The sequence below is a fragment of the Blennius ocellaris genome (assembly GCF_963422515.1).
Source record: "Blennius ocellaris genome assembly, chromosome: 18".
Classification (NCBI taxonomy): domain Eukaryota; kingdom Metazoa; phylum Chordata; class Actinopteri; order Blenniiformes; family Blenniidae; genus Blennius; species Blennius ocellaris.
In genome coordinates this window covers 20,552,926-20,580,609 of record NC_137667.1, presented here as the reverse complement: position 1 = coordinate 20,580,609, position 27,684 = coordinate 20,552,926, and the positions used below count along the sequence as shown (strand labels likewise).

The window sequence follows — 27,684 nt, the reverse complement described above, 5'->3', positions numbered from 1 at the left end:
GCTCCAAACATCTGGCTCCAAACATCAGACTGCAAACATCTGGCTCCAGAAAAACTCACTTTTTATAATCCAACCTTCCTTTTTCATTTAAATGTTTCATGTTTTTCTTTTTTATTTCATTGCTATTTTTGACAGTTTCTATCCATCCTTCTTTCTTTCTTTCTTTCTCCATTAGAGGGGCAGCGCGAGTCGGGGCGGCATATTTTTTTTTCCTGTTCAGGCGGAAAAAAAAAAAATCTCCAGAAGAATAAATGAAAGGCGGGTTTCATGTCCGCCAGAGGAAAAAAGAAACACCGGAGGAGGAACCTCCTGGCCCTCCACTCAACCTCCAATCCTTCACAGAAGCGACTGAGAGGAAGACAGAGGGACAGATTCACTCTCTGCCGATACCGACATCAAAGTCTTCCCAGTACAAACTTTACAATGGAGTCAAAGTGTTGATAGAAGAACCCTTTAAAGCTGGGCTGTAGAACCGGACCTTCACATGATCTTTCAAAGTCTAAAACTACTTACATTGTTTGTCAATTTAAAAAAAAAAGGAGTTTGTTTTCCTCGTGTCCACTGGGGGGCGCGCTGTTTAAATGCAAGTAGAAGTCGTCGCACAACGCTGAGAGGCAGAATTGACCAGCAGGGGGCGGCGACACTCAGCCACAGATCAGTGATGCCGCGGTGGAAGTGAGTTTCTTTATTGAGGCAGAAAAGCATCAGCACGAGGGAGAGTTTGTGAAAAGGCTGCAGAGATCCTGACTTGTGAGAAGTGGCAGATGAATCTGGAGAGAAACGTTGTTCCAGCTCACATTTCACACTCAATTTGGTTTTCCTTTCAAGCAATTTCAGCCTGTTCCTCGTCCCACTTTGTACAAATGCCAACATTTTGAGTCGCACTGTTACCATGACAACAGGTGGACCCTGATTCCTAATTATGTAACTCCGTCACCAGTAATCTGTTACGACCCAACCCTGATTGTTAGTCGCTTTACTTTCTGAGGGCAGATATTTGTTCTGCACCACTACGCCAAGAGAGATTCCTCGTACTGGAAATGGACATTTACTACATTACCTGGCAGTAAAACCTTTCTAATTCTGGTTCTCGCTGAAGCAGAGGAATTTAAACCAAAATTAATTCACGTTAAATATTAAACAAACACTGAAGAATAAAAAAAAAAACAACTAAAGAACAGCTGGATTCAAATCAATATTTTTATTTCAACACAAATAACAAACCACATTTATTTTAACCTTTTGGGCTCAAGCTGGACTTCCCGAATGAGATTTCCCAGAATCCTTCATGACTTCGTCTCTCTGTGAGTTTTCAAGTGGTGCAGAAATGAACCTCGTTGACTGAAACTTTTCTCACATGTGTCACAAGAACATGGCTTCTCACCTGTGTGAGTTCTATTGTGGATCAATAAATGACTCTTTTGACTGAAACTTTTCTCACATGTGTTACAAGAATACGGCTTCTCACCTGTGTGAATTCTATTGTGGATCGTCAAATCATGCTTTTGACTGAAACTTTTCCCACATGTTCCACAAGAATATGGCTTCTAACCTGTGTGAGTTCTATTGTGGATCATCAAATGACTCTTTCGACTGAAACTTTTCTCACATGTTCCACAAGAATATGGCTTCTCACCTGTGTGAATTCTATTGTGGATCAACAAATGACTCTTTCGACTGAAACTTTTCTCACATGTGTCACAAGAATACGGCTTCTCACCTGTGTGAATTCTATTGTGGATCGTCAAATCATGCTTTTGACTGAAACTTTTCCCACATGTTCCACAAGAATATGGCTTCTCACCTGTGTGAGTTCTATTGTGGATCAACAAATCACTCTTTCGACTGAAACTTTTCTCACATGTTCCACAAGAATACGGCTTTTCACCTGTGTGAGTTCTATTGTGGATCGTCAAATAATGCTTTTGACTGAAACTTTTCCCACATGTTCCACAAGAATATGGCTTCTCACCTGTGTGAGTTCTATTGTGAATTAACAAATCACTCTTTCGACTGAAACTTTTCTCACATGTGTCACAAGAATACGGCTTCTCACTTGAGTGAATTCTATTGTGGATCGTCAAATAAGGCATTTGACTGAAACTTTTCCCACATGTTCCACAAGAATATGGCTTCTCACCTGTGTGAATTCTATTGTGGATCAACAATTGACTCTTTCGAGTGAAACTTTTCCCACATGTTCCACAAGAATATGGCTTCTCACCTGTGTGAGTTCTATTGTGGATCAACAACTGACTCCTTCGACTGAAACTTTTCTCACATGTGTCACAAGAATACGGCTTCTCACTTGTGTGAATTCGATTGTGGATCGTCAAATAATGCTTTTGACTGAAACTTTTACCACATGTTTCACAAGAATATGGCTTCTCACCTGTGTGAATTCTATTGTGGATCAACAATTGACTCTTTTGACAGAAACTTTTCCCACATGTTCCACAAGAATATGGCTTCTCACCTGTGTGAGTTCTTTTGTGCATCGTCAAATAATGCTTTTGCCTGAATCTTTTCCCACATGTTCCACAAGAATATGGCTTCTCACCTGTGTGAGTTCTTTTGTGGATCAACAATCTACTCTTTCGACTGAAATCTTTCCCACATGTTCCACAAGAATACGGCTTCTCGCGTGTGTGAGTTCTATTGTGGATCGTCAAATGACTCTTTTGACTGAAACTTTTCCCACATGTGTCACAAGAATACGGCTTCTCACTTCTGTGAATTCTATTGTGGATCGTCAAAGGACTCTTTTGACTGAAACTTTTCCCACATGTTCCACAAGAATATGGCTTCTCACCTGTGTGAGTTCTTTTGTGGATGGTCAAATAATGCTTTTGACTGAAACTTTTCCCACATGTTCCACAAGAAAATGGCTTCTTACCTGTGTGAGTTCTTTTGTGGATCGTCAAATCATGCTTTTGACTGAAACTTTTCCCACATGTTCCACAAGAATATGGCTTCTCACCTGTGTGAGTTCTTTTGTGGATCAACAAATGACTCTTTCGACTGAAACCTTTCCCACATGTTCCACAAGAACATGGTTTCTCACCTGTGTGAGTTCTTTTGTGGATCAACAAATGACTCTTTTGACTGAAACTTTTCCCACATGTTTCACAAGAATACGGCTTCTCACCTGTGTGAGTTCTATTGTGGATCAACAAATCATTCTTTCGACTGAAACTTTTCCCACATGTGTCACAAGAGTACGGCTTCTCACCTGTGTGAGTTCTATTGTGGATCAACAAAATACTCTGAAAGCTGAAACCTTTTCCACACGTTTCACAAATGATTTTCTTCTTCTCAGTGACGTTTCTTGAGTTTTGACCTAATGTACGTTTCTTACAGACATTTTTCCCACATGTTTCCTCACAAAGAAGCTTTTCATCTTCAGCCCGGTTTTCCAACTCAGGAACCCTGTCCACACGGTCACCAAGAACTATACTGAATTTCTTCAGTTCTACATTTCTGGTTGGTTGAGAGTCCAGATGTTTTGTCACATTGTGGACTTCAGAGTCATGAGAGAGGAGCTGCTCAGTGTCCGGTTCTTCTTCTGGTTCACTCAGGGAACTTTGCTCCTCAATAGAAGGAACCCAAAAGGAACCACTTTCTACCTTCAGTAGAAGCTGCTCTCCCTCCTGGCTGCTACCGAGTTTCTGCTGCTCCTCAATCTCTGGAGGTTCTGGTTCTTTTGGCTCCTCTTTGATCTCTAGAGGTTCTGGTTCTTCTAGTTCCTCTTTGATCTCTAGAGGTTCTGGTTCCTCTTTGATCTCTGGAGGTTCTGGTTCCTCTAGTTCCTCTTTGATCTCTGGAGGTTCTGGTTCCTCTTTGATCTCTGGAGGTTCTGCTTCTTCTGGATCCTCTTTGATCTCTGGAGGTTCTGGTTCTTCTGGATCCTCTTTGATTTCTGGAGGTTCTGGTTCCTCTTTGATCTCTAGAGGTTCTGGTTCCTCTAGTTCCTCTTTGATCTCTGGAGGTTCTGCTTCTTCTGGCTCGTCTTTGATCTCTGGAGGTTCTGGTTCTGCTGGATCCTCTTTGATCTCTGGAGGTTCTGGTTCTACCAGTTCTTCTTTGATCTCTGGAGGTTCTGGTTCTTCTGGATCGTCTTTGATCTCTGGAGGTTCCGGTACTTCCTGTTCTCCACAGTAGTTTGATTCCTGCTCCTCCCTGCAGTCACAGTGCTGTTGGAGCTCTGGAGAGACAAAAAGTACCAGATGAAAGGTGAGTTTCTTTACTTCTACACTTTTAACTTCAAAATAAAGAAATCTGAGTCTCAAGCAGTGAATTTGAAAACTTTCGACATTCCACCAATCGTCCATGTGGGACTGAATGTGTTGATCCAGTTTTTTCCACACCTGTTCTGTGGAGCTTGATTTGAGGGTTCCAGATGTTACCCAGCAGTCTGCGCTGATGCTCAATCTCCTCCTGGTACGGGACGATGGTTTGTTGAAACACGGTGAAGATTTCTCCGGCAGCAGCAGTGAGTCTCTGGCTGGTCCAGTCTCTCACAGAGTGGTGGGAATCGTCACGTTCACCACCAGTAAAAGTCTCAACAAGACCCTCCTCCTCTTTACTGTGTGGAGCTTCATGTTCCTCCTGCTCCCGACTGGACCTCGTCTTCTGGTGACCAACGTGTCGCTGTGGACTCTCTGGAGGCAAACAAGGCCAAAGTCACCCACGTGAATATTTCACAGTGAAGAAGTACATTTGTACTTTATACTTGGTATAATGGGAATGAACATTTTGCAAGTTATCGTTGATTCATGCATGTTTGTGTTGTTCGCTGCTTTACGCCTCCAGGCCACGAGTCATTGTACCTTGTACTTATGAGAAGATATTTGAACGGCGCCGCTCTGAGACGTCTTCAAGGTCTCTGGCCTTCAGGCTGGAGGAATATCTTATCTTAGGGAATTCCTACCTTCTCAGCTCACATAGAAATGTACTTACTTACACGCAGACGCAGACGCACTTCCACTGTGGACAGACGACAACACATTGTCAGCACACACACACACACACACACACACACACTCACACACACACTCACACTCACACTCACACTCACACTCACACTCACACTCACACTCACACTCACACTCACACTCACACACACACACACACACACACACACACACACACACACACACACACACACACACACACACACACACACCAGCGTTAACCTGCTTTGTTGTATCATGGAATGAGAATGTAACCGCCTACTTCAACGTTGGGAATAAAAGCGGGCAGCAGAGGGAAGAACGGGGAAGATTGATGAACGAGCTGTCAGGTGACTTCACTCTCTGCCCTTGAGCAAGAAATGTTGATTGTTGTGACTATTATTGCTCTCCATACTGGGGTTGTCTCTTTTCTCTCATTCTAGCAGGTTTTTCACCTAACAGAGTGTCGTCCTGTTATGAGGTTCCGGTTGCCTGTCTTCATGTCAAAATAAAAGCCTCTGGTGTTCATCTGGCAGAATAGGATTTCAACTCAGAGCAATTCTTCTGCGGCGCTCGCCACAGTATTTATACACCATTACTCTGCACACTGCTCTCACAGTTGACAGTGGTTGAGAGTAAATGTTCTTTTAGAAAAAATGTGAAATTTGATCATTTCCCACGGCTGTTAGGTAAAAAACCTGCAAGAATGAGAGAAGAGAGATAAACCACCGTATCGAGAGAAATAAAGAGTCAAAACAATAAGTCAGCTTGTACAAGGACAGAGAAATGAAATCACCTCAGGAGCTGAAGTTCATCCATCTGCAGAGATCTTCATTTCTCTGCCCAGTTTTATTCAAAGTTAAAGTAGGAGGTTACATTTTCATACACAGATACAACAAAGCAGATTAACACTGGTTCTCAGGCCTGTGTGTATATACGTCTGCAAGTGTGTGTGTGTGTGTGTGTGTGTTTGGTTACACTTCTATGTGGTTCACACAGGTGAAGCAGGAGTCTCAGATCAGATGTCCCCCGGCCCAGAGGCCAGAGACCTTGAAGAGTCTCAGAGTGGTACAGTTTCAATAATACAAAGACTCGTGGCCTTGCAGGTTTGGAACAGGAAACAGTGGTTATAATAGACAGGCATGAATCAACGATAACTTACAAAATGTTAATTCCCATTATATCAAGTACTATTAATTAACATAAAGTACAGATTCACCTAACAACGGCACACCTGACTATATCTCGTGGAAACACCAGTGTGGTTGAAAAACTCTGTAGTATTGCACTGAAGTGAAATTGGCTTTAAACCTATGAATACTTGTGTTCCATGAAAAATTGTAAACAGACTATGTATCTATGTCCATTTGTTGCGGCCGTGCGCGAGCTTGTGTTTTACCGTAAAGGCGAGTCAAGGCAAATCAAATGTGGGCTCGCTTGACGGCAGTATCTTCGAACCAGAACTCGCGAGCTTCAGGAGAAAAGCGACGATCCTCCACGAGAGTCACATTCACGTGTTCATCCTCACGTCTCCTTACCCGTTCTGTGGAACTCGACTTGAGGTTTGCCGCCGGTTCCCAATAACCTGCGTTGACGGCGAATCTCCCCCTGGCACCGGGCGACGGTTTGTCCAAACGCGGAGGATATTTCTCCGGCAGCAGCGGCGAGTCGCTCCTCGATCAACTCCCTCAAAGGCAGAAGTGACGTCATCGTCGCTGCGGGACATTTAGAAAGATTTCCTCCGGGAGACTCAGACAACAAGTTCCTTCTTCCAGGTTTAACGGCGGCTCGCATCCACCGCCCGCTCGCCGCTCCGGAGCGAATCACACGAGTTTGTTTACATGCTGGCTCGATTCGTTGACGGAAAATGACGTCATCGCGACACCGCCTCTATCCCATCATGTGACTTCCGGTGTTTTTTTTTTATTTTTCTCTTTTTCTTATTTGAACAAGAACATTTACAAACTCTTGTGGTGTCTCAGCATGTAATCATCCCTCACAGGGAGAACAATAAAAACAACAACAACATATAAACAAATAAACAGAAATACAAGGTTGGAGGGGCAGTCCAAAGGGTGTAAATAAACTAATACGGATTAACAATCACAATCATATTAAATGTGTACAGGAGGATTTTCCCGAATTGTAGGAAAGACCCGCCCTCTCCACCTTTTGAAAAAAAGCACATGTGCAACGCTCTCCCTGCTCCCGAGACGGAACGCCTACTAGAACGTGTAGAGAGACGTGACGAGCCCAGTTCTCCTCGTGCACGCTCTGTTTACAAGTCACAAGTTACAAAATAGACGTAGATAACTTTTACTGGAAGTGATTTGAAATGGATTTCTCCAAATAGAATGCCAAACTTTACCTGTGGAGTAGAAACTTGGCGACTGAAGCGTCAGTGGGAAGCCCAACCTGGGCTTTCAGCGCCACCATGTGAAACAATCTCCCCAAAACACTCTGGTCTTGTTTCTCTCTTCCCAAGCCTTTCTCTTCTTCTCATACACTTCAAAGACACTTTTTCTCTTGCGACCCTCTGCCATTTTCAAAGTACCCGGTGAGAACTGCGAGCTCGCTGAAGGGTTAGCTCACCATATACACCTGAAAGCACGCATGCGCAGAAAGTGAAAACTAATAGATCCACGCTACCCAGGGACGAGCACGTACGACGGCCTGACGTCATATATCACCAGAATGATTTGACAATTGGGAGGACCAATAGTCTTGATGATCCACCCGGAAAAAGAACATCCTCCTGTACACCTTTAAGTACTTCAGTTAAGAGCTGAAGACTTGAAATGAGAAAGACTGAGATCAGATTATACCGTGACTTCGTCTGTTTTGCTCCTGAAAACATGGGATTTCTCCACAGCGATATAAAAAAGCCCTTCTAACCTACTTCTCCTGGAAGAACCTACATGTTTTGTGTGTAAAATAACTTTTCCCGTCCAGTTAGACGGACGGCGTGTCGCTAGACGGCGCTCTGCCCGTGATGGAGGTGTGGATTCCTGCAGCTCGCGTCGCTCTGCCTGCTGATTCTAAATACGAACGATTTGCTTCAATGGCTTCTAAAGCCGTTCACTTCAGCCACCGCAGCAGCCGCTACAACTTCTGAACCTCCTCCATCACCTCCTCTCTCCATTTTTGTTAAGCCCCGTCTCCACCGCACACAACGCCGGGACTGGAGCGGTACGGAGCAGTTCGGAAGCACTGACCCCGACCGAAATTTTGGGTCGTGTCTCCATTGCAGAGAGGAGCGCGAAAAGTGGGCGGGGCTTATGAGCTCCGCAGAAATGTGACATTATAACAGAAAAGAACGTCGTCAGATGTAGATCTTATGAATCCTCTGTTGTTGTTTACATTCTCCACTTTGCGCTGTTATTTTTTGCAGCGGAAAAAAAAAAAAAGTTACTTTTTGCAGCAGTCATTTTTTGCAGCGGAGAGCTGCAGCCGCAACTTCTGTGTTTGTTGTGAGAGAGAGTCGCTCGGCCACTTGCCGGCGGCTTGGGGGGGCGACGTGCCCCATACTCGAGCGCTCGGGTGTGGGGCAAGTGACCGGAGCGTTCCCCCCGGTTGGCTGAGGCACAGACACGGGAGTCTGAGCTTTCTGCTCAAACGCAGGAGGCTCTCCACTCCGGCGCTGATCGCGGTCCGGCAGCACAGCGCCGGAACACGGAGGCGCCGAGCTCCGAGCTCCGAGCTCCGAGCTCCGTTTCATCGCTTCCGCGTTCACTGACCGCGGCTGAACAGAGCGCTGACCGCCTCTTGGAAGCGGAGCTGCCGGAGCGCGGTCAGCGCCGGAGACGAGAGCTCCAGACTCCGGTGTCCCGGACGCGCATCCACGCCATGGCGAGCGCTATGCTGCAAACAGAAAACTCCAACGCGATGCAAAGTCCCGAGCCCCGGTCTCCCCCTGCCTCAAGTCCCTCTTTCACCACAAACACTAAAGTTGAGCAGCAAAGAAAAGAAAATGAAAATAAAAACAACCCGTGCACAGCTGACCACACTGACAGCAGAGGATCCAGCCGGCACATTAAAATATTGAGGGCGTGTAGTAAATCACTGACCAATCAGCAGACAGCAGCTCAAACTCAGACCCGTTCCATGGTCCTGGTACCCCGACGGAAGGGTAGCGGAAAAGCGGGCGCCTTTGGAGCGGTCTGGAGCGGTTTAGACTGCATTCCTGTCGTGACACGCGAACCGGAGCGGTTTAGACCGGTCTAGGCCGGCACTTTTTGTGCGGTGGAGACGGGGCTTTACAGACCTGATGGGGTGGAGTCACATCTCTGACTTAGTGCAGTGTCTTAAAGGGACAGGCGACCTACACACACTCGAAACCAACCTTTCTATTCTCTTTTTTTTTTAAACAACTAATATACCGACATGGGCAAAATGACATTGGTAATTTGTGTAAATTTCGGTGTTGTTGAATTTTCAGTTTATAGCCCAGGCCTATTGGTCAGAGAGTTCACTCTCCAGCACTAGCTAGCAGCATCTGTAGCGAGCTGCACGAACAAAAATATAGTTGTGTTTATTTAATAGCGGTTTTGTCAACCTGCAATGGCTGAAGGAGAAGATAAAGACATTTGGTTGTAGATTTATTGTCAAAGCAATTTTCAAGAGGGACTTTTCCAAGAGGTCATTGAACGCACCGCAGTAGCATGTGGAGGTCGCAATTTACTTGCGCTCACTACAAACTCCATGGCAGGATTCAGGAATATATTATTTGCCATTATATTATTTTCAAGACCAGGAAAAGCCGACATTCGTCTCCCTCCTCGACCCCCAAAAGTTTGCAAGAGACGTCAGTGGGGAAATCCAAGATGGCGGTGGTGCGGGCGCCGCCATACTCAATTACAGGTCGCTGCCATCTTGGAATCTTGCGAGGCGCAAGCGTGACCGGAAATTACACAAAATGACGCACAGGAAGTGACGTTCACATAAGCGACATACAGGAAGTGACGTATAGGACTGAAAACGGAGGGAATTAGAGAAGACGTCGGTGGAGAATCCAAAATGGCCGCCAATTTTTCCGCTTCCGGACGACCGCCGCCATCTTGTTGGGCCATTTTGATCCGAATCACCACCCCAGTGCCACTGTTGGTGGGAGGCAGTACTACATGCAATATGTTTTGTTCCGACGCACAATCACAGCGTCACTGTCGGTGGGAGGCAAGATAACATGATCCGCAATGCAACCGTGCTCCTCCAGACATGAAACCTCGCCAGTGCGGTATAAAAATGGCGGTGTACGGCCGCTGACATACTCGTTTGTGGTTGCCGCCATGCGCGTTTGTGGTCACCGCCATATTTAAAAGGACAAATGACGTCAGTGCTTCAGTTACGTCACGGTTTCATGGATCATGTTCACTGGAGGGAACATCCAGGTAGATATAATGTGAATAAAGCTCAGAGAGTATTTATATAAGGTCCAGAACCAAGTGGATTGAAGAGAGAGAGAACCCCCCCCATCATATTACATATTCAATTTATACAAACACAGCCTAGAGAAAATAATGCTTTGAACAAAAATATAATGGAGGTTTCATTATCAACCTCTATGCATCCTCTTCAGAAAATGCTGAATCACTTTTCAATTACATAAATGATCTGATTCTCGTAAACAAAGAAAACTTTACAAATGTAGAAGAGGATGGAATCAAATTTTGAACAATTGAATTCAATGTATAATCATAAAAACAGCCTCTGATCTCCAGGCTCAGATGGAAGAACGAATAACTACAAACATTTCTGAAAAGAAATTAAACGTTGCTATTTGAGGCAATGTATTACTGGTAAGGAATTATTGACAATGAAATGAGGCAGAATTATTTCAGACATCCTGAATAAGCTTTCATTCTATTTGTCATGTTTCCTTCCCTTCAGGACAACATAGTGTCTCATCTACCCTTCTTCTCTATTCTAAATACTGCAGTACATTTACTCTTCTCTATTCTAAATACTGCAGTACATTTACTCTTCTCTATTCTAAATACTGCAGTACATTCACTCTTCTCTATTCTAAATACTGCAGTACATTCACTCTTCTCTATTCTAAATACTGCAGTACATTTACTCTTCTCTATTCTAAATACTGCAGTACATTTATTCTTCTCTATTCTAAATACTGCAGTACATTTACTCTTCTCTATTCTAAATACTGCAGTACATTTACTCTTCTCTATTCTAAATACTGCAGTACATTTACTCTTCTCTATTCTAAATACTGCAGTACATTTACTCTTCTCTATTCTAAATACTGCAGTACATTGACATTTCACATCACTGCACCTCTTATTTTATATCCCAGATTGTTGCTGAGCCTCGTAGTAAACCTTTATTCTGTAGGAGCAAACCTTTATTCTGTAGACATGATTGATGAAGTTGTCCAACTCTCTCTGAACCTATTTCAGCAAGACACTGCAGCTGGAACCACATCTGTAGAGTTCAGCTACTAAACTGATCTGCCTTCTTCATTCATTCATTCATGCAGTGACAATGTGGTGCATTAAGCAAAACAAACTACAAGAATGGAGAGTAACTGTAGTTACTTCAGCAGGAAAGGAGTAAATGTCCCTGACAAACCTTCAAAAAGTACCTCTGACAACTTTAAAAGAATAAAACCATCCATGAATCATGTCATTCTTTATTTTATACACAAGCTCAGGTGACTTTGATAGAGAAAACCCATATGAGCAAGTGTGGAAAGGAAAAGTCCCTCTAATAGGAAGAAACCTTTGGAGAAACCAGAGTCAGAGGTGGCGTCTTTTCTGCTGACCTGTTGGGGTGAGAGGACAGAAGAGAGGACAGGAGAGAGGACAGAAGAGAGGACAGACAGATAGATAAGAGAGAGATCCACTCTGAAAGCTCCATTCTACTTTTAGAAAACCTAGAACCTCCAGTAAACCAGCACTTTGAGAACCAAAAGTAAAGGTAAAGATTCCAATAGATGAGACGGTCATGAGCAGCAGCAGTGCAGCTACACTCTACTATCAGGTGAAAACAGGAAGTAATCAGATTACTACACCATCACCAGGTGAAAACAGGAAGTAATCAGATTACTACACATCACCAGATGCATTCAGACTCTTGTTCATCATGGAGGTTGGTTCTCCAGTGAGAGAGCTAGAACGTTCTCCACTGGCTATGAGGACCTGGGCCTCCAGCCTTGTGTGACCTGAGCCCATCAGGATGTTGATGATGATGTGAAAAACACTGACAAGCTGCATGTAGATGGTTTCAAAAGACACTAAATATTGACCACTCTACTTCTATGATGTCCTCCATTGATTGATTGTCTTACTTCTGGAACATCAAAAACATAACTGATGAGTCTCTGGTCTTCTTGATTCCTGTGACCTCCTCCATCTCTTCCAGTAGCTCCAACATCTGTTACAATACAGAGGAATAAAAGTAAACAAATCAAGCTTATGTAACGTAAAAACTCTCAAACTTGATAAAGAGATGTTTTGTGACCTGCTGGTCACTGAAACAACATCTTCATGATGACGAGCTGCTGGAGGGCAGGTGATGCAGACGACATCTTCCAGAGGTTCCTTCTGTCTGAACGGACCCTCCAGTCCATGAGGTCATCATGAAGCTCTGAAGCCAAAGAGCAAAGAGAGAAGAGAGAACATATATTAGCACAAGATAATAGAACCACTGACAGCACAGTTTGTTTCACTCACCTTGATCTCCTCTCTGGAAAACCCAGTGAGGATCCTCCTCCTCCTTCAACAGCCTCAAGGATCCTGCAGAGAAAAATACCTTGTGGAAACCAATGAAAAGAAAAGTTCCACTTTGATTAAAGTCAAAACTGTCTGGAATTATTGTTTCTGTGATTTAAACAATATCAATCACCAACTGTAGACAAGATGCAGAATCAGTTGATATTTTACTATGACAATGTGATCATCAAACTACTGTTGATGATTAAACCTTTATGAAAGTAGTGACCTCATATAAAGACATCAAACTACTGTTGATGATTAAACCTTGATGAAAGTAGTGACCTCATATAAAGACATCAAACTACTGTTGATGATTAAACCTTGATGAAAGTAGTGACCTCATATAAAGACATCAAACTACTGTTGATGATTAAACCTTTATGAAAGTAGTGACCTCATATAAAGACACAACATCAACACAGAATAAATATCTCACCAAGTGGTTCAGTCATTTCTGCCATACGACACATCTATTGAATAACTGTACAAACTATTGTTGTAGTACCTTGTGCTCTCATTCGTGGTTGTACATCCACAGCTGGATGACTCCTCCAGATGTTTGTGGGATTTTAAGGCACGACCAACATGCAGCAGCCTTTGCAAAGTTTGCACTGCATCCATTCCAGCATTTCTGTGTCTGGATTAAAAAAATCCTGCAAAACAAGAGATGTATTCACATTATTGTTGTTTTATTTTATTTAAAATATAAGATTTGCTCTGAAAAAAGAACAAGTCAATCATCATAATTTATATTCGTTGTAACTTTCTGTTCACTTTGCTGTGTTGATTTCACTGCAGTGTTTACATTATTTATCTTTTTATACTTCTCTTAACTTATTATATTCATAGCCTGTATATATGTTAGCTCAATTATTTCTATTGTTAATGTGTGAAATTCTTTTTTAAATGCAGATGTGAAGATAAATGCAATTTCAGTTCTCTATATGTGTGGCACAGACATAAACATTTAACTTTATTAACAAACATCTAAATCAGGGGTGTCAAACTCATTTGAGGTCCGGGGCCACATGGAGGAAAATCTATTCCCAAGCGGGCCGGACCAGTAAAATCATGGTAGATAACTTAAAAACAACATGTTTATATGGCTTTCTTTGTTTTAATACTGTCCACAATAGTATAAACACATCATCACTATAAATCATAAAACACTGTTAACAAAATTCTGAGGACAAAGATCACACAATGCCTCTGATTCACAGAACCAGAACAGGATCACAGACCACAGAACCACATCAGGGGGTCATTTCTCAGGCAGCAATGTAGATAAAAATAATAAAATCCTGTTGTATCCAACAAGTGCAAGAACCAGTCACAAATCAAGAATAGGTTAAATATACAAATAAAACAAAATCAATTCAATTAAAAACAATAGCACATCAACAGAAATACATATAAAGACAAAGCTGGAGCCTGAGGACAGTGTGTCCAAAATAGTGCAAACAACAATACTATTAATCATAAATCCCTTCAAGTTTTTTGAAAATTCTGACGACAAAGAACACAAACACAATGATTCACAGAACTGTGTCATAGATCACAACACTATATGAAGGTGTCTCATGCAGCACTTTGAGTGGGGTTGCATTGATTATTTGACTCCCGATACCTGCTTCTTTTAGCTTTTAGCATCAATATCAGGCGTCATATTCTGAGTGACAGCCAACTTCAGGATGTGATTCAAGTGGCTGTGTGTGAGCCTGGAGCGCAGCTTTGTTTTATTAATGCTCATTACAGAGGAAACTTGCTCACAAAGATACGTGGTTCCAAACATGGACCACAGCTTTGCAGCGAGGCTGTCAAGTTGGGGAACCTGGCCAGAGTCCACTCCGACCCTGTCCAGGGTGCCGAAAATATCAGCGGCTGTCGTTGTATCTGACATTGGCACCATCTCCACAGACTCTTCGGTGACGATCAATGTATCGTCTACTCCGCGGATGAAAATGGCCAGTTGCGCAACATCTGTAGTGTTCGTGCTTTCATCGATTGCAACTGAAAATGCAATAAAGGCGTTTACTTTCTTCTTTAACTGGCTGTCCAGATCCACGGAAAGATCGGAAATCCTGTCTGCAATGGTGTTTCTTGTCAGGCTGATATTTGCAAAAGTCTGTCGCTTTTCAGGGCTCAAGACCTCCGCTGCCTTCACCATGCACGTTTTAATGAATTCACCCTCACTCAATGGTTTTGAAGCAACTGCCATTTCGTTAGCAATGATGTAGCTAGCTTTCGCCGCAGCGTCACTCACGTCTCGGCTGTGAGTAAAAACACACTGCTGTTTCTTCAGACCTGACAACAGTTCATCCACCTTCTCTTTTCTCCGCTGTCCTGGAAAGTTGTCATATTTGTCGGCATGAAGACTCACAGATTCACTCTCTGCCGATACCGACATCAAAGTCTTCCCAGTACAAACTTTACAATGGAGTCAAAGTGTTGATAGTAGAACCCTTTAAAGCTGGGCTGTAGAACCGGACCTTCACATGATCTTTCAAAGTCTAAAACTACTTACATTGTTTGTCAATTAAAAAAAAAAAGGAGTTTGTTTTCGTCGTGTCCACTGGGGGGCGCACTGTTTAAATGCAAGCAGAAGTCGTCGCACAACGCTGAGAGGCAGAATTGACCAGCAGGGGGCGGCGACACTCAGCCACAGATCAGTGATGCCGCGGTGGAAGTGAGTTTCTTTATTGAGGCAGAAAAGCATCAGCACGAGGGAGAGTTTGTGAAAAGGCTGCAGAGATCCTGAGTTGTGAGAAGTGGCAGATGAATCTGGAGAGAAACGTTGTTCCAGCTCACATTTCACACTCAATTTGGTTTTCCTTTCAAGCAATTTCAGCCTGTTCCTCGTCCCACTTTGTACAAACGCCAACATTTTGAGTCGCACTGTTACCATGACAACAGGTGGACCCTGATTCCTAATTATGTAACTCCGTCACCAGTAATCTGTTACGACCCAACCCTGATTGTTAGTCGCTTTACTTTCTGAGGGCAGATATTTGTTCTGCACCACTACGCCAAGAGAGATTCCTCGTACTGGAAATGGACATTTACTACATTACCTGGCAGTAAAACCTTTCTAATTCTGGTTCTCGCTGAAGCAGAGGAATTTAAACCAAAACTCATTCACGTTACATATTAAACAAACACTGAAGAATAAAAAAAAACAACTAAAAAACAGCTGGATTAAAATCAACATTTTTATTTCAACACAAATAACAAACCACATTTATTTTAACCTTTTGGGCTCAAGCTGGACTTCCTGAATGAGATTTCCCAGAATCCTTCATGACTTCGTCTCTCTGTGAGTTTTCATGTGGTGCAGAAATGAACCTCGTTTACTGAAACTTTTCCCACATGTTCCACAAGAATATGGCATCTCACCTGTGTGAATTCTATTGTGGATCGTCAAATAATGCTTTTGACTGAAACTCTTCCCACATGTTCCACAAGAATACGGCTTCTCACCTGTGTGAATCCATTGTGTGGATCAACAAATCACTCTTTAGACTGAAACTTTTCCCACGTGACTCATGAACAATACAGAGACTTAATGACTCAGTACAGACTGTAACCTGCTCTATTGCACTAAGATCCACTGCACCACTTATCACTGTATCACTTTTTATTACTCCATCACCTTATGCACCGTAAGTAAATCCATCCTGTTGTTCTATGTCCATTGTTGTCGTGTACCATATTTTACTTCTTATTTATTTTTATATTCCTAAAGCCTTATAGCTTAAAGTTTTTAGCTTTTTTTTTTATCTAAACCAAGTGTATATGTTTTTATGTTTAATGTTGCACATCTCACCAAGAAAAATTCGTAGTTTGTGAACCTGTTTACAAGCAATGGCAATAAAAACTATTCTGATTCTGAAGAATACGGCTTCTCACCTGTGTGAATTCTATTGTGGATCATCAAATTGCTCTTTTGACTGAAACTTTTCCCACATGTTCCACAAGAATATGGCTTCTCACCTGTGTGAGTTCTATTGTGGATCAACAAATCACTCTTTCGACTGAAACTTTTCCCACATGTGTCACAAGAATACGGCTTCTCACCTGTGTGAATTCTATTGTGGATCGTCAAATCACTCTTTTGACTGTAACTTTTCCCACATGTTCCACAAGAATACGGCTTCTCACCTGTGTGAGTTCTTTTGTGGATCGTCAAATAATGCTTTCGACTGAAACTTTTCCCACATGTGTCACAAGAATACGGCTTCTCACCTGTGTGAATTCTATTGTGGATCGTCAAATCACTCTTTTGACTGAAACTTTTCCCACATGTTCCACAAGAATATGGCTTCTCACCTGTGTGAGTTCTATTGTGGATCAACAAATCACTCTTTCGACTGAAACTTTTCTCACATATATCAGAAGAATACGGCTTCTCACTTGTGTGAATTCTATTGTGGATCAACATTTGACTCTTTTGACTGAAACTCTTCCCACATGTTCCACAAGAATACGGCTTCTCACCTGTGTGAATTCTATTGTGGATCATCAAATGACTCTTTTGACTGAAACTTTTCCCACATGTTCCACAAGAAAATGGCTTCTCACCTGTGTGAGTTCTTTTGTGATTCGTCAAATAATGCTCTCGATTGAAACTTTTCCCACATGTTCCACAAGAATATGACTTCTTACCTCTGTGAGTTCTATTGTGGATCAACAATTGACTCTTTTGACTGAAACTTTCCCCACATGTGTCACAAGAATACGGCTTCTCACCTGTGTGAATTATATTGTGGATCAACAAATCACTCTTTCGACTGAAACCTTTCCCACATGTGTCACAAGAGTACGGCTTCTCACCTGTGTGAGTTCTCTTGTGGATCAACAAATGACTCTGAAAGCTGAAACCTTTTCCACACGTTTCACAAATGATTTTCTTCTTCTCAGTGACGTTTCTTGAGTTTTGACCTAATGTACGTTTCTTACAGACATTTTTCCCACATTTTACCTCACAAAGAAGCTTTTCATCTTCAGCCCGGTTCTCCAACTCAGGAACCCTGTCCACACGGTCACCAAGAACTATACTGAATTTCTTCAGTTCTACATTTCTGGTTGGTTGAGAGTCCAGATGTTTTGTCACATTGTGGACTTCAGAGTCATGAGAGAGGAGCTGCTCAGTGTCCGGTTCTTCTTCTGGTTCACTCAGGGAACTTTGCTCCTCAATAGAAGGAACCCTAAAGGAACCACTTTCTACCTTCAGTAGAAGCTGCTCTCCCTCCTGGCTGCTACCGAGTTTCTGCTGCTCCTCAATCTCTGGAGGTTCTGGTTCTTCTGGATCCTCTTTGATCTCTGGAGGTTCTGGTTCTTCTAGTTCCTCTTTGATCTCTGGAGGTTCTGGTTCTACCAGTTCCTCTTTGATCTCTGGAGGTTCTGGTTCTTCTGGATCCTCTTTGATCTCTGGAAGTTCTGGTTCGTCTTTGATCTCTGGAGGTTCTGGTTCTTCTAGTTCCTCTTTGATCTCTGGAGGTTCTGGTTCTTCTAGTTCCTCTTTGATATCTGGAGATTCTGCTTCTTCTGGTTCCTCTTTGATCTCTGGAGGTTCCGGTACTTCCTGTACTCCACAGTAGTTTGATTCCTGCTCCTCCCTGCAGTCATAGTGCTGTTGGAGCTCTGGAGAGACAAAAAGTACCAGATGAAAGGTGAGTTTCTTTACTTCTACAGTTCTAACTTCAAAATAAAGAAATCTGAGTCTCAAGCAGTGAATTTGAAAACTTTCCACATTCCACCAATCGTCCATGTGGGACTGAATGTGTTGATCCAGTCTTTTCCACACCTGTTCTGTGGAGCTTGATTTGAGGGTTCCAGATGTTACCCAGCAGTCTGCGCTGATGCTCAATCTCCTCCTGGTACGGGACGATGGTTTGTTGAAACACGGTGAAGATTTCTCCGGCAGCAGCAGTGAGTCTCTGGCTGGTCCAGTCTCTCACAGAGTGGTGGGAATCGTCACGTTCACCACCAGTAACAGTCTCAACAAGACCCTCCTCCTCTTTACTGTGTGGAGCTTCATGTTCCTCCTGCTCCCGACTGGACCTCGTCTTCTGGTGACCAACGTGTCGCTGTGGACTCTCTGGAGGCAAACAAGGCCAAAGTCACCCACGTGAATATTTCACAGTGAAGGATGGATAAGTGATAAGTACATTTGTACTTTATACTTGGTATAATGGGAATGAACATTTTGCAAGTTATCGTTGATTCATGCATATTTGTGTTGTTCGCTGCTTTACGCCTCCAGGCCACGAGTCATTGTACCTTGTACTTATGAGAAGATATTTTAACGGCGCCGCTCTGAGACGTCTTCAAGGTCTCTGGCCTTCAGGCTGGAGGAATATCTTATCTTAGGGAATTCCTACCTTCTCAGCTCACATAGAAATGTACACACACACACACACACACACACACACCAGCGTTAACCTGCTTTGTTGTATCATGGAATGAGAATGTAACCGCCTGTGTGTGGTTACACTTCTACGTGGTTCACACAGGTGAAGCAGGAGTCTCAGATCAGATGTCCCCCGGCCCAGAGGCCAGAGACCTTGAAGAGTCTCAGAGTGGTACAGTTTCAATAATACAAAGACTCGTGGCCTTGCAGGTGTGAAACAGGAAACAGTGGTTATAATAGACAGGCATGAATCAACGATAACTTACAAAATGTTAATTCCCATTATATCAAGTACTATTAATTAACATAAAGTACAAATTCACCTAACAACGGCACACCTGACTATATCTCGTGGAAACACCAGTGTGGTTGAAAAACTCTGTAGTATTGCACTGAAGTGAAATTGGCTTTAAACCTATGAATACTTGTGTTCCATGAAAAATTGTAAACAGACTATGCATCTATGTCCATCTGTTGCGGCCGTGCGCGAGCTTGTGTTTTACCGTAAAGGCGAGCATAAAAGCGCAGTTAAAATCAAATGTGGGCTCGCTTGACGGCAGTAAACCCAGGCTGCATTTTGCAGCATTCTATATACATTCTATACGCATTTTGTAATCTCTTGCTTGTGGGATTATTAAATTCACTATTGAAGAAATAAACTCTGCTTCTGTCTCTCCCGGATCAAACGAACACGCGGAATTCATGTGAACACAGGAACGAGTTCCAACAACAAAACCCCAGTTTTCCTCTGTTTGTGATACAGACGCTGAACGTTTAACGCTGAAGGTTTCGGACTTAAAATCACTCCCGTTGTTTCACTTCGAACCAGAACTCGCGAGCTTCAGGAGAAAAGCGACGATCCTCCACGAGAGTCACATTCACGTGTTCATCCTCACGTCTCCTTACCCGTTCTGTGGAACTCGACTTGAGGTTTGCCGCCGATTCCCAATAACCTGCGTTGACGGCGAATCTCCCCCTGGCACCGGGCGACGGTTTGTCCAAACGCGGAGGATATTTCTCCGGCAGCAGCGGCGAGTCGCTCCTCGATCAACTCCCTCAAAGGCAGAAGTGACGTCATCGTCGCTGCGGGACATTTAGAAAGATTTCCTCCGGGAGACTCAGACAACAAGTTCCTTCTTCCAGGTTTAACGGCGGCTCGCATCCACCGCCCGCTCGCCGCTCCGGAGCGAATCACACGAGTTTTTTTACATGCTGGCTCGATTCGTCGACGGAAAATGACGTCATCGCGACACCGCCTCTAACCCATCATGTGACTTCCGGTGTTTTTTTTTTTTTTTTCTCTTTTTCTTATTTGAACAAGAATATTTACAAACTCTTGTGGTGGCTCAGCATGTAATCATCCCTCACAGGGAGAACAATAAAAACAACAACAACATATAAACAAATAAACAGAAATACAAGGTTGGAGGGGCAGTCCAAAGGGTGTAAATAAACTAATACGGATTAACAATCACAATCATATTAAAGGTGTACAGGAGGATTTTTCCGAATGTAGGAAAGACCCGCCCTCTCCACCTTTTGAAAAAATGCACATGCGCAACGCTCTACCTGCTCCCGAGACGGAACGCCTACTAAAACATGTAGAGAGACGTGACGAGCCCAGTTCTCCTCGTGCACGCTCTGTTTACAAGTCACAAGTTACAAAATAGACGTAGAGAACTTTTACTGGAAGTGATTTGAAATGGATTTCTCCAAATAGAAGCCAAACTTTACCTGTGGAGTAGAAACTTGGCGACTGAAGCGTCAGTGGGAAGCCCAACCTGGGCTTTCAGCGCCATCGTGTGAAACAATCTCCCAAAAACACTCTATACATCCCCTTTCCTTAGTTGGTTCCCAAAACCATAAACAAAATGTAGAACTTTCCAGTAATTATTATTTTCATATTATCTTTTGGACATATTATTTAAGAATTAATGGTAATCTGTTCAAATTTATATTATCTGTAATATTCCCTGTGAAGGGGCCTGCGTGCTTTTATTGTGAAGCGTAGGATTTTCAGATTACGTTATTTCCGGTTCGGCAGCTACGGTTTGTTTACCGGCGAGAGAGCGCGATCGTTGTCAGGACTGAGACGCCTTGTCGGCGAGTAACTGTACGAGTAGAATGCTGTGTTTGAGATTTAAGTTCAGAAGTAATTCTTAGGTTGTGTTTGACTTTCAGGTTTACAACCTGCTTCATAGACAATCTTCCGTTGAGAGCGACAGCCGCCACAATAGAAGCACAGTGAGAGTGACTGCTGCAGGCAGGCTGATGAGTGGATGTTGAAAATACAAATGTGTGCTCAATAAAAACTAGAAGACAAGCCGAGTTGTTTCCGCCGTACTTCCTGACAAGCCCTTCCAGAGGGGAGTTCATCCAGTTGAGGAGAGGACTTGATGAAAATCTGGATACAAAACATTTGTGAAATAACCGTAATAGTGCAGTAGTGAACTCATACCATACTTATAGAGATGTTATAGTAGTAATTGGCAATACCATAAATCACAACCATGAGATACAGTAAGTTAATACCAAACTGAAAAAACATTTCGTCAGATTAACAACCACAATACCATGCTAGAGATGGAATAGAACAAGATGCTCTTAGCAGATTAATCTCTGTACCTAGGATTGGGTTTACTGATGCGACCTGAACGGGTTCTGTAAAGATTGTCATTGTCAACTGAAACTCGAGCTGTAGGGCGCTCTAAGTCCATGTTCTGTTCTGCATGTCCGGTAAGTGAAACACGCCTTGTTGGATCAGGCCTAATGTCCTGATAAGAGTGTTGGGATTTATGGTTGGTAATTAGCATAAATAATTACTGTAAGTAATGGATTACTGAAAGTAATGGATTACTGAAAGTAATTTAGGAAAAATTGGAATTACTAATGAAGTAAATGGTTAGTTACTCATCAGCAACTCCTAGAGTAATTGAGTAATTACTCAAAAGTTAATAAATTATCAAAAATAATTTATTAATAAAAATTATTAATTTGCATAAATTGGTTATTTATCAAATAATAATTAAATCGGGGCACCACCAGCTAAGCTGGAAATAGCTAATACCAAATTTCAGTCTCGTTTGTCAAAAAGGGTTATTTAAGTAAAGTTAATATTTCTGTGTAAATATAACAATATTAAATAACAAGGAAGGTGTGAGATTCGAGCACAGACTGTTACAAACCAGTGAATTGTCAACAATAAATACACAATGATAACCAAGAATCGATCAATTCAGTTAAAATGCGTTTATTAACAAAAAGTATTTATTCAAAAATAATTCATAAATCATTTATTAAAACAACACAATTAAGTAATAAACAATCAAACACGAAGATCTAATCTATTAAACAGCAAACACTATGTACAAAGAAAGAGGGTGTGTGTGTATGTGTGAGTGAGTGTGTGGAAGCCTGAGTGGGGATGTAATGACCACGAACGTCCACCAGGTGGCGGCAGGCGTTGGAGGGTCAGTGTGTGTGGGTGTAATGACCTCGAACGGACACGAGATGGCGGCAGGCGTCTAGTTCGAGGCAGTAACCGGAACGACCACTAGGCGGCGGCGCACGGAGGGAGAATGCAATGACTCGACTTGTCCACCGAGTGGCGGTCTTTCAAGAGATTGCAATCACCAACGCGGCCACCAGAGGCGCTTGGCGCACTCTTCTGGACGACGTGACGTCACTGTGCTCGTGCACGGCTCGTGAGCCTGCTTGGAGCGCGCCTGGGGGCTCGTGGGCGAGTTTTCCCAGGGACAGTGAACTGCACACGGTCACAGAGCGCATGCAGCAGCGCGCGGCTGCTGCGATTGTTAGTGAGGGAGAGAAAAAAAAGAAAGGAGAAGAGGAGGGAGAAGGGCAGTGGACAGAATATGTTCAGCTCTGCACACTGTCTTGGACTACACAAAGTCTAGAAATGGTCTGTGCAGGTTGAGAGAGAGAGAGAGAGAGAGAGAGAGAGAGGAGGTTCGCGTGGATGTAAATCCAACGCGCAGACACCGATGGGTTGGAAACAGGGATCGGCGTCCCTGACTTCAACACAATAATAAAACACACAGCAATATTACAGTCACGTTATTCTCATTGTCTGCCCAGACTCTAAGCCTTACTCAGTTTGATGAGGGTGAACGTGCTGCCGGCGGCCGGGAAAGTGCGTTGATTTCCCGGCTGGAGCTTGTTTCTCTGGCGTCCCAGGTAAACAAGCTAAAATGGTCTGTGGACAGGGAAAAGTCCACAGGATGATCCGAGGAGGATCAAGCGCTTCTTTTGAGGAGGGGGGAGAAGAAGCGGCTTCAGGTCTGCATGCGGGAGGACAGTGTGCTGCCAGCTGCACACTCGGACTCCGGTGAAGAAGGAAAAAAAAGGAAAAGGGAAAAGTAGAAGTAGTTCCACGGTGGTTCCCGGCTCGTCCGGCCAGGTGTGGAACTCCGGGCCCGGTCAGCGGGCACACGTGGCACTTCGTCTCCGTGCGAAACGGATGCGTCCGTCTTTACGCAAGTTTCAACATTGGAGAGAAAGTGATCACCCCCGCGGGGGTGTTTTATACCTCTTGTTGTGGTTTCGTGTTACCGGTGGGCTCTGGGTCATGTGGACCAATCCTGACGGAGGGCCCGCCCTGGACCTTCCAGCTGGTGAGGGAGCTCTCAGGCTCCCCCTGCCGTTGGCCTCTAGTATTGCACCTTGGAGGGGGGGTGATCCGGGGGGTGATCCGGGATCAAGAGCGAACTTTTTCCATTCTGACCATGTGATCTCTTTGTTCTCAAAACGTGGTCCCCCCTCCCCCTTCCATGAGGTTGAGTGGCCCCCAACATCCCCCCTTTGGTCCGAAGAGTGGGATGCGGATCTCAGGCTTTGGAGCAAACCTGGGCCGAAACGTCTATGAGTCTGTGAATGTCCCAATGTCCTGTGAAACACAAGGTCATTTCTGTCCAACAGTTCATACAGGAGGTTATTGTCCGAGCAGGGCAAGGCTAGTCTGGGCAGGGTACGGCTAGTCTGGGCAGACCTACTATTCCTGTTCTAACTATCTAAGCCTTCATACATTTCATTTCTTACAAGTGCATCACCAGTGAAAATGAAAGAGGTAGGAAAGGGCAGGAAAGTTGAAGAACAGGAGGGAAATGGGTTAGTAGGCAGCTAGAGGACAAGTTTACAAAAGCGGAGGTACCGGATACAAGGAGTAGAGTCTGATCTGTAAACTGTGGATGTGGTTGCACCAGTGAGCAAGTGTCCAAAAGCCACCAGCCGTCTGGGGGTTTTGGTGCACCTGCTCCGGTTTGGAGTGAGAGTGAAGTGTGGTGTGTGGAGGTGCACGTGTGTGTTCCCTTCCAAAACCCAACTTTCACTACAGAGGCTTCAAACTGTACACATTATTTTGGTTAATAATGGCTAAGTTTTGAAGAAATCACAACTCTTGGCTCTGTGGTTTCACAGAGGTTAAAATAGCACTGCCGAGACTGTCAGATGTATCGGTGAAGGTCGTATAACCGTGGTGGTGTTAGTCTTGAGAAATTGCTCAACCCGGGTTAGTGGAGCTAAGTAAGGTGGTTCTACCTGTACTGAAGCTGCTAACGGAGGAGCTATTCTCCCTTCGATCTCGTGTGAGATCTCTGACTACACACAGGGGTTATTTCTCCTAAACAATACTTGACTGAGTCTAAGGCATGCTAAGTGGTGTTATGAGTTGGAGCTGGATATGAGTTTACAGTGACTATATTTCCCTGAATGGTTCGACTCGAGCTTTGTAACTGCTCACGTTGTCTAAGGAGGCAGGGTTAGATTTCTGATGGTGGCAGGGTTAGTACATGCACCTGATGGGAATTGAGCATGCTGGCACTAAACCCTACTGATTAAAATCTGTTCTGCTCCTGGAATGGAGGTTCTCCCCCCTCGCTAGGGGAGGAGTCGACCTTACTCCGAGGGAGTAAATTGATTGAGTGGCTCTGCAGTGCAGGCCGTGACAACACTGACCTCTTCTGGCTGGTCCAGAAGGTGCAGTGTAAGGTCATTTCTCTACCAGTCATTCTTTGGAGGGAGTGGAACCTCTGGAGTGGTGTATGGTGAACCGATTGGTCACCAACACCCGTTGGAGGCTCACGTCTCCATCTGCACCACCGCTGTTGCCATACCGGAGTATGTGGGTGGTGCTGTGGTTGACTCGGTCAACCTGGGAGAATGACTAGGAGTGGTTTGGTGAATGGAGGTTAACCTTCATTACCAAAATGTCGTACAGGGCAGCCATGACACTGGGTGTGGCATGTGTGCCTGTCTGAGTCGACCAAAGATGGGAAGCTCCAATGGCTGAACGCTTGGTTCAGAAGGAGGGCAGCAGCCGGAATGGCTGTGTCAAGATGGAGGCTCCCAAGTTATGACACGTTAGTCGGGGCTCTGAGGTTTTGAATGGCGCGAACTCTCCCTGCTGGGGGTTCAGTCCCATCAGCGCCACCTATGAGCCCAATGAATTCAACTTTGGTGCGGCACCCCAAACTATGCTGAGAGCAAGTTTGGTTCACGCTACCAAAAGTTGATAAAGGACGTGTCGTGTCTCGGCTAAATGTTCCTCACAGGTGCAGTGACGCATGAGGAAGTCATCCACATAGATGAGGGTTGCCGTGAGCAGCAATGTTACTCATCATGGTGTGGAGAAGGATGGTAGACACCGATGGTGGGTCTAAGTAGCCGAAGTGGCACCGGTTCCAGGCGGACGCCAAAGGAAGAAACTAGCTGCTACTGGTTAGCGGGGACCACCTTTGTGGTCCAGTGCCGCTTTACCACGTATACAGCTAGAAAGAGTATGTACTGGTGTACAGAAGATTGTGGTGCCTCGAGGTCAGTGGGGACGCACGCCAGGTGGAGGTCTGTGACCCCCCTTTCGTGCGAGACCCGCGCGAAGATCGTGTGATAATCGCGGAAGACCTCAATTGAATGCATCTCCTCGTTTCTGCTGTGTAAAGCGCTAGCTTTAGCAGGGTGTGGCTCGGTCTTTGACTCGAAACCTGAATAAGGTTCTTCTGGTACAGACGCGGTCTGTTTCCCTGAAGTGTCTGTATTCTCTGGTTGAGTCATCGGAGCCTGCACAACCAGGTCACCTTCAGTGCTCGGTTTTGTGCCATAGAGAACCTGTTCGAGGTTAACATGGTGAGCGCTGGTGATTGTTTTGGTTGTGGGAATGAGGAGAGCGGTGTCATGCGTGTCGTCACTGGTGGGGGACGACCGCAGGTTGTCAGTGAGAGGCACCATCAGTTCAAGATTGTGAAATGAACTGTCAGTTGACATCTCTAAAGGTGGAAATGTGGTCACTTTCATCTGACTGTATGTCAGATTGTGGACCTGCAGGTTGGCTGGACGATTGTTCATGAGGTTGAGTGGCCCCCAACAAGAGTCTTGTGGATCAGACTGAGTCGGAGCTGGTTCAGCAACAGGTAGGATGTGTTTTCTGTTTCTCCTGTATGTTTGTCCTTCCGACTGAATCAGGTAGGATCTGGGCTCTTTGCATGTTTCTTTCACAATTCCTGTGCGGTCATATCCTTTTGGTGTTTGAAGCCTGACTACCTGTCCTTCAGATAGAGGTTGGAGAGGGCGGCTTGTCTTGTCATAGTCGGTCTTTTGAGTGAGTCTTTTATTGAAAAGTTCAGCACGCACGTCCTCCGGCTTACGCATGTTGGGCTCAAGCAGACTTTTAGAGACAGGAAGAGTGGTGCGTGTCTGTCTTGACATTAGTCTTTCCGCTGGCGATCCAAGTTTAGTGTCGCGAGGTATATTCCTTAAGTTGAGTAGGTTGAGAAAGATGTCGGTTCTATCTCTGTGAGATTTCTCCATGAGGGCTTTAGCACTACGCACAGCTCTCTCTGCTAGTCCATTAGATTGGGGATACTCCGGACTGCTTGTTACATGAGTGAAATCCCATTGTTGTGCAAAGGCTTTAAAGCGCTGACTTGTGAACTGTCGTCCGTTGTCCGTTGTGAGAGTGTGTGGTGCTCCGTGGACTGAGAAGTGACGTTGCAGTTTCCCAATGACTGTCTGGGATGTGAGATTGCATAGCAGGTCAATCTCAAACCAGCCTGAGAAGGAATCCACGAGTACCAAGTATTGCTGGGCATGCCAGTCAAAGATGTCTGCTGCTAAAGTTGACCAAGGCAGCTCCGGAACAGGTGCAAGTGGAGTGGCTCTTTCTGCTGGTGTGGTCTTGTACTGTTGCACACTGAGCACGCCTGCACTTCCTCATCAATGTCTTTTGTCATTGTCGGCCAAAATACAATGCCTCTAGCTCTCCGTTTTGTAGCCTCAGCACCTGGATGGCCCCTGTGTAGAATACCTGTGTAGATCTGTTGTAAGGATGGAGGGATAACAGTTTTCTGTCCTTTCATGACGATACCATCCTCAATAGTCAGTTCATCCCTGAAAGGAAAGTAGGGACGCACAGCATATGGGAGACTATGCAGCTTGTTGGGCCAGCCACGTCTGATAGTGCTGCTGAGCATTTGGAGAGTTGGATCAGTTGCAGCGTGCTCTCTCAGTTCCTGTAAACGAGCAGATGACACGCAACAGACTGACATCACATCAAAATCATCCACTTCGTCCGCGAGCTGAGTTT

General features: G+C 44.3%; 2 protein-coding genes across 3 annotated transcripts; both read right to left on the bottom strand.

Moving 5' to 3' along the window:
* Positions 1–1,192: 1,192 nt before the first annotated feature.
* On the bottom strand, positions 1,193–6,801 carry LOC308143387 (uncharacterized protein). 2 transcript variants are annotated; one of them, XM_080514170.1, is made up of 4 exons: positions 6,491–6,801; positions 4,368–4,661; positions 3,606–4,204; positions 1,193–3,545 (listed from the first exon to the last, which is right to left on the bottom strand). In XM_080514170.1, the coding sequence occupies exons 1-4, from the start codon at positions 6,744–6,746 to the stop codon at positions 1,548–1,550; spliced, it is 3,147 nt and encodes a 1,048-aa protein (XP_080370296.1). In that variant the 5' UTR covers positions 6,747–6,801; the 3' UTR covers positions 1,193–1,547. The 2 variants fall into 2 exon arrangements, with proteins under 2 accessions (XP_080370296.1, XP_080370295.1); XM_080514169.1 differs by having other exon boundaries at positions 1,193–4,204.
* A 6,406-nt stretch (positions 6,802–13,207) lies between these two features.
* On the bottom strand, positions 13,208–20,309 carry LOC308143412 (uncharacterized protein). Its single transcript, XM_080514203.1, has 4 exons — positions 19,998–20,309; positions 18,486–18,779; positions 17,661–18,322; positions 13,208–13,335 (listed from the first exon to the last, which is right to left on the bottom strand). The coding sequence occupies exons 1-4, from the start codon at positions 20,251–20,253 to the stop codon at positions 13,252–13,254; spliced, it is 1,296 nt and encodes a 431-aa protein (XP_080370329.1). The 5' UTR covers positions 20,254–20,309; the 3' UTR covers positions 13,208–13,251.
* Positions 20,310–27,684: the final 7,375 nt, after the last annotated feature.

Coding starts and splice junctions, on each gene's coding strand:
- LOC308143387 (XM_080514169.1), bottom strand. CDS start 6,746: ATGCGAGCCGCCGTTAAACCTGGAAGAAGGAACTTGTTGTCTGAGTCT. Junction 4,662..6,490: donor AGTCGAGTTCCACAGAACGG/GTAAGGAGACGT, acceptor GTTTGCCTCCAG/AGAGTCCACAGCGACACGTT. Junction 4,205..4,367: donor AATCAAGCTCCACAGAACAG/GTGTGGAAAAAA, acceptor TTGTCTCTCCAG/AGCTCCAACAGCACTGTGAC.
- LOC308143412 (XM_080514203.1), bottom strand. CDS start 20,253: ATGCGAGCCGCCGTTAAACCTGGAAGAAGGAACTTGTTGTCTGAGTCT. Junction 18,780..19,997: donor AGTCGAGTTCCACAGAACGG/GTAAGGAGACGT, acceptor GTTTGCCTCCAG/AGAGTCCACAGCGACACGTT. Junction 18,323..18,485: donor AATCAAGCTCCACAGAACAG/GTGTGGAAAAGA, acceptor TTGTCTCTCCAG/AGCTCCAACAGCACTATGAC.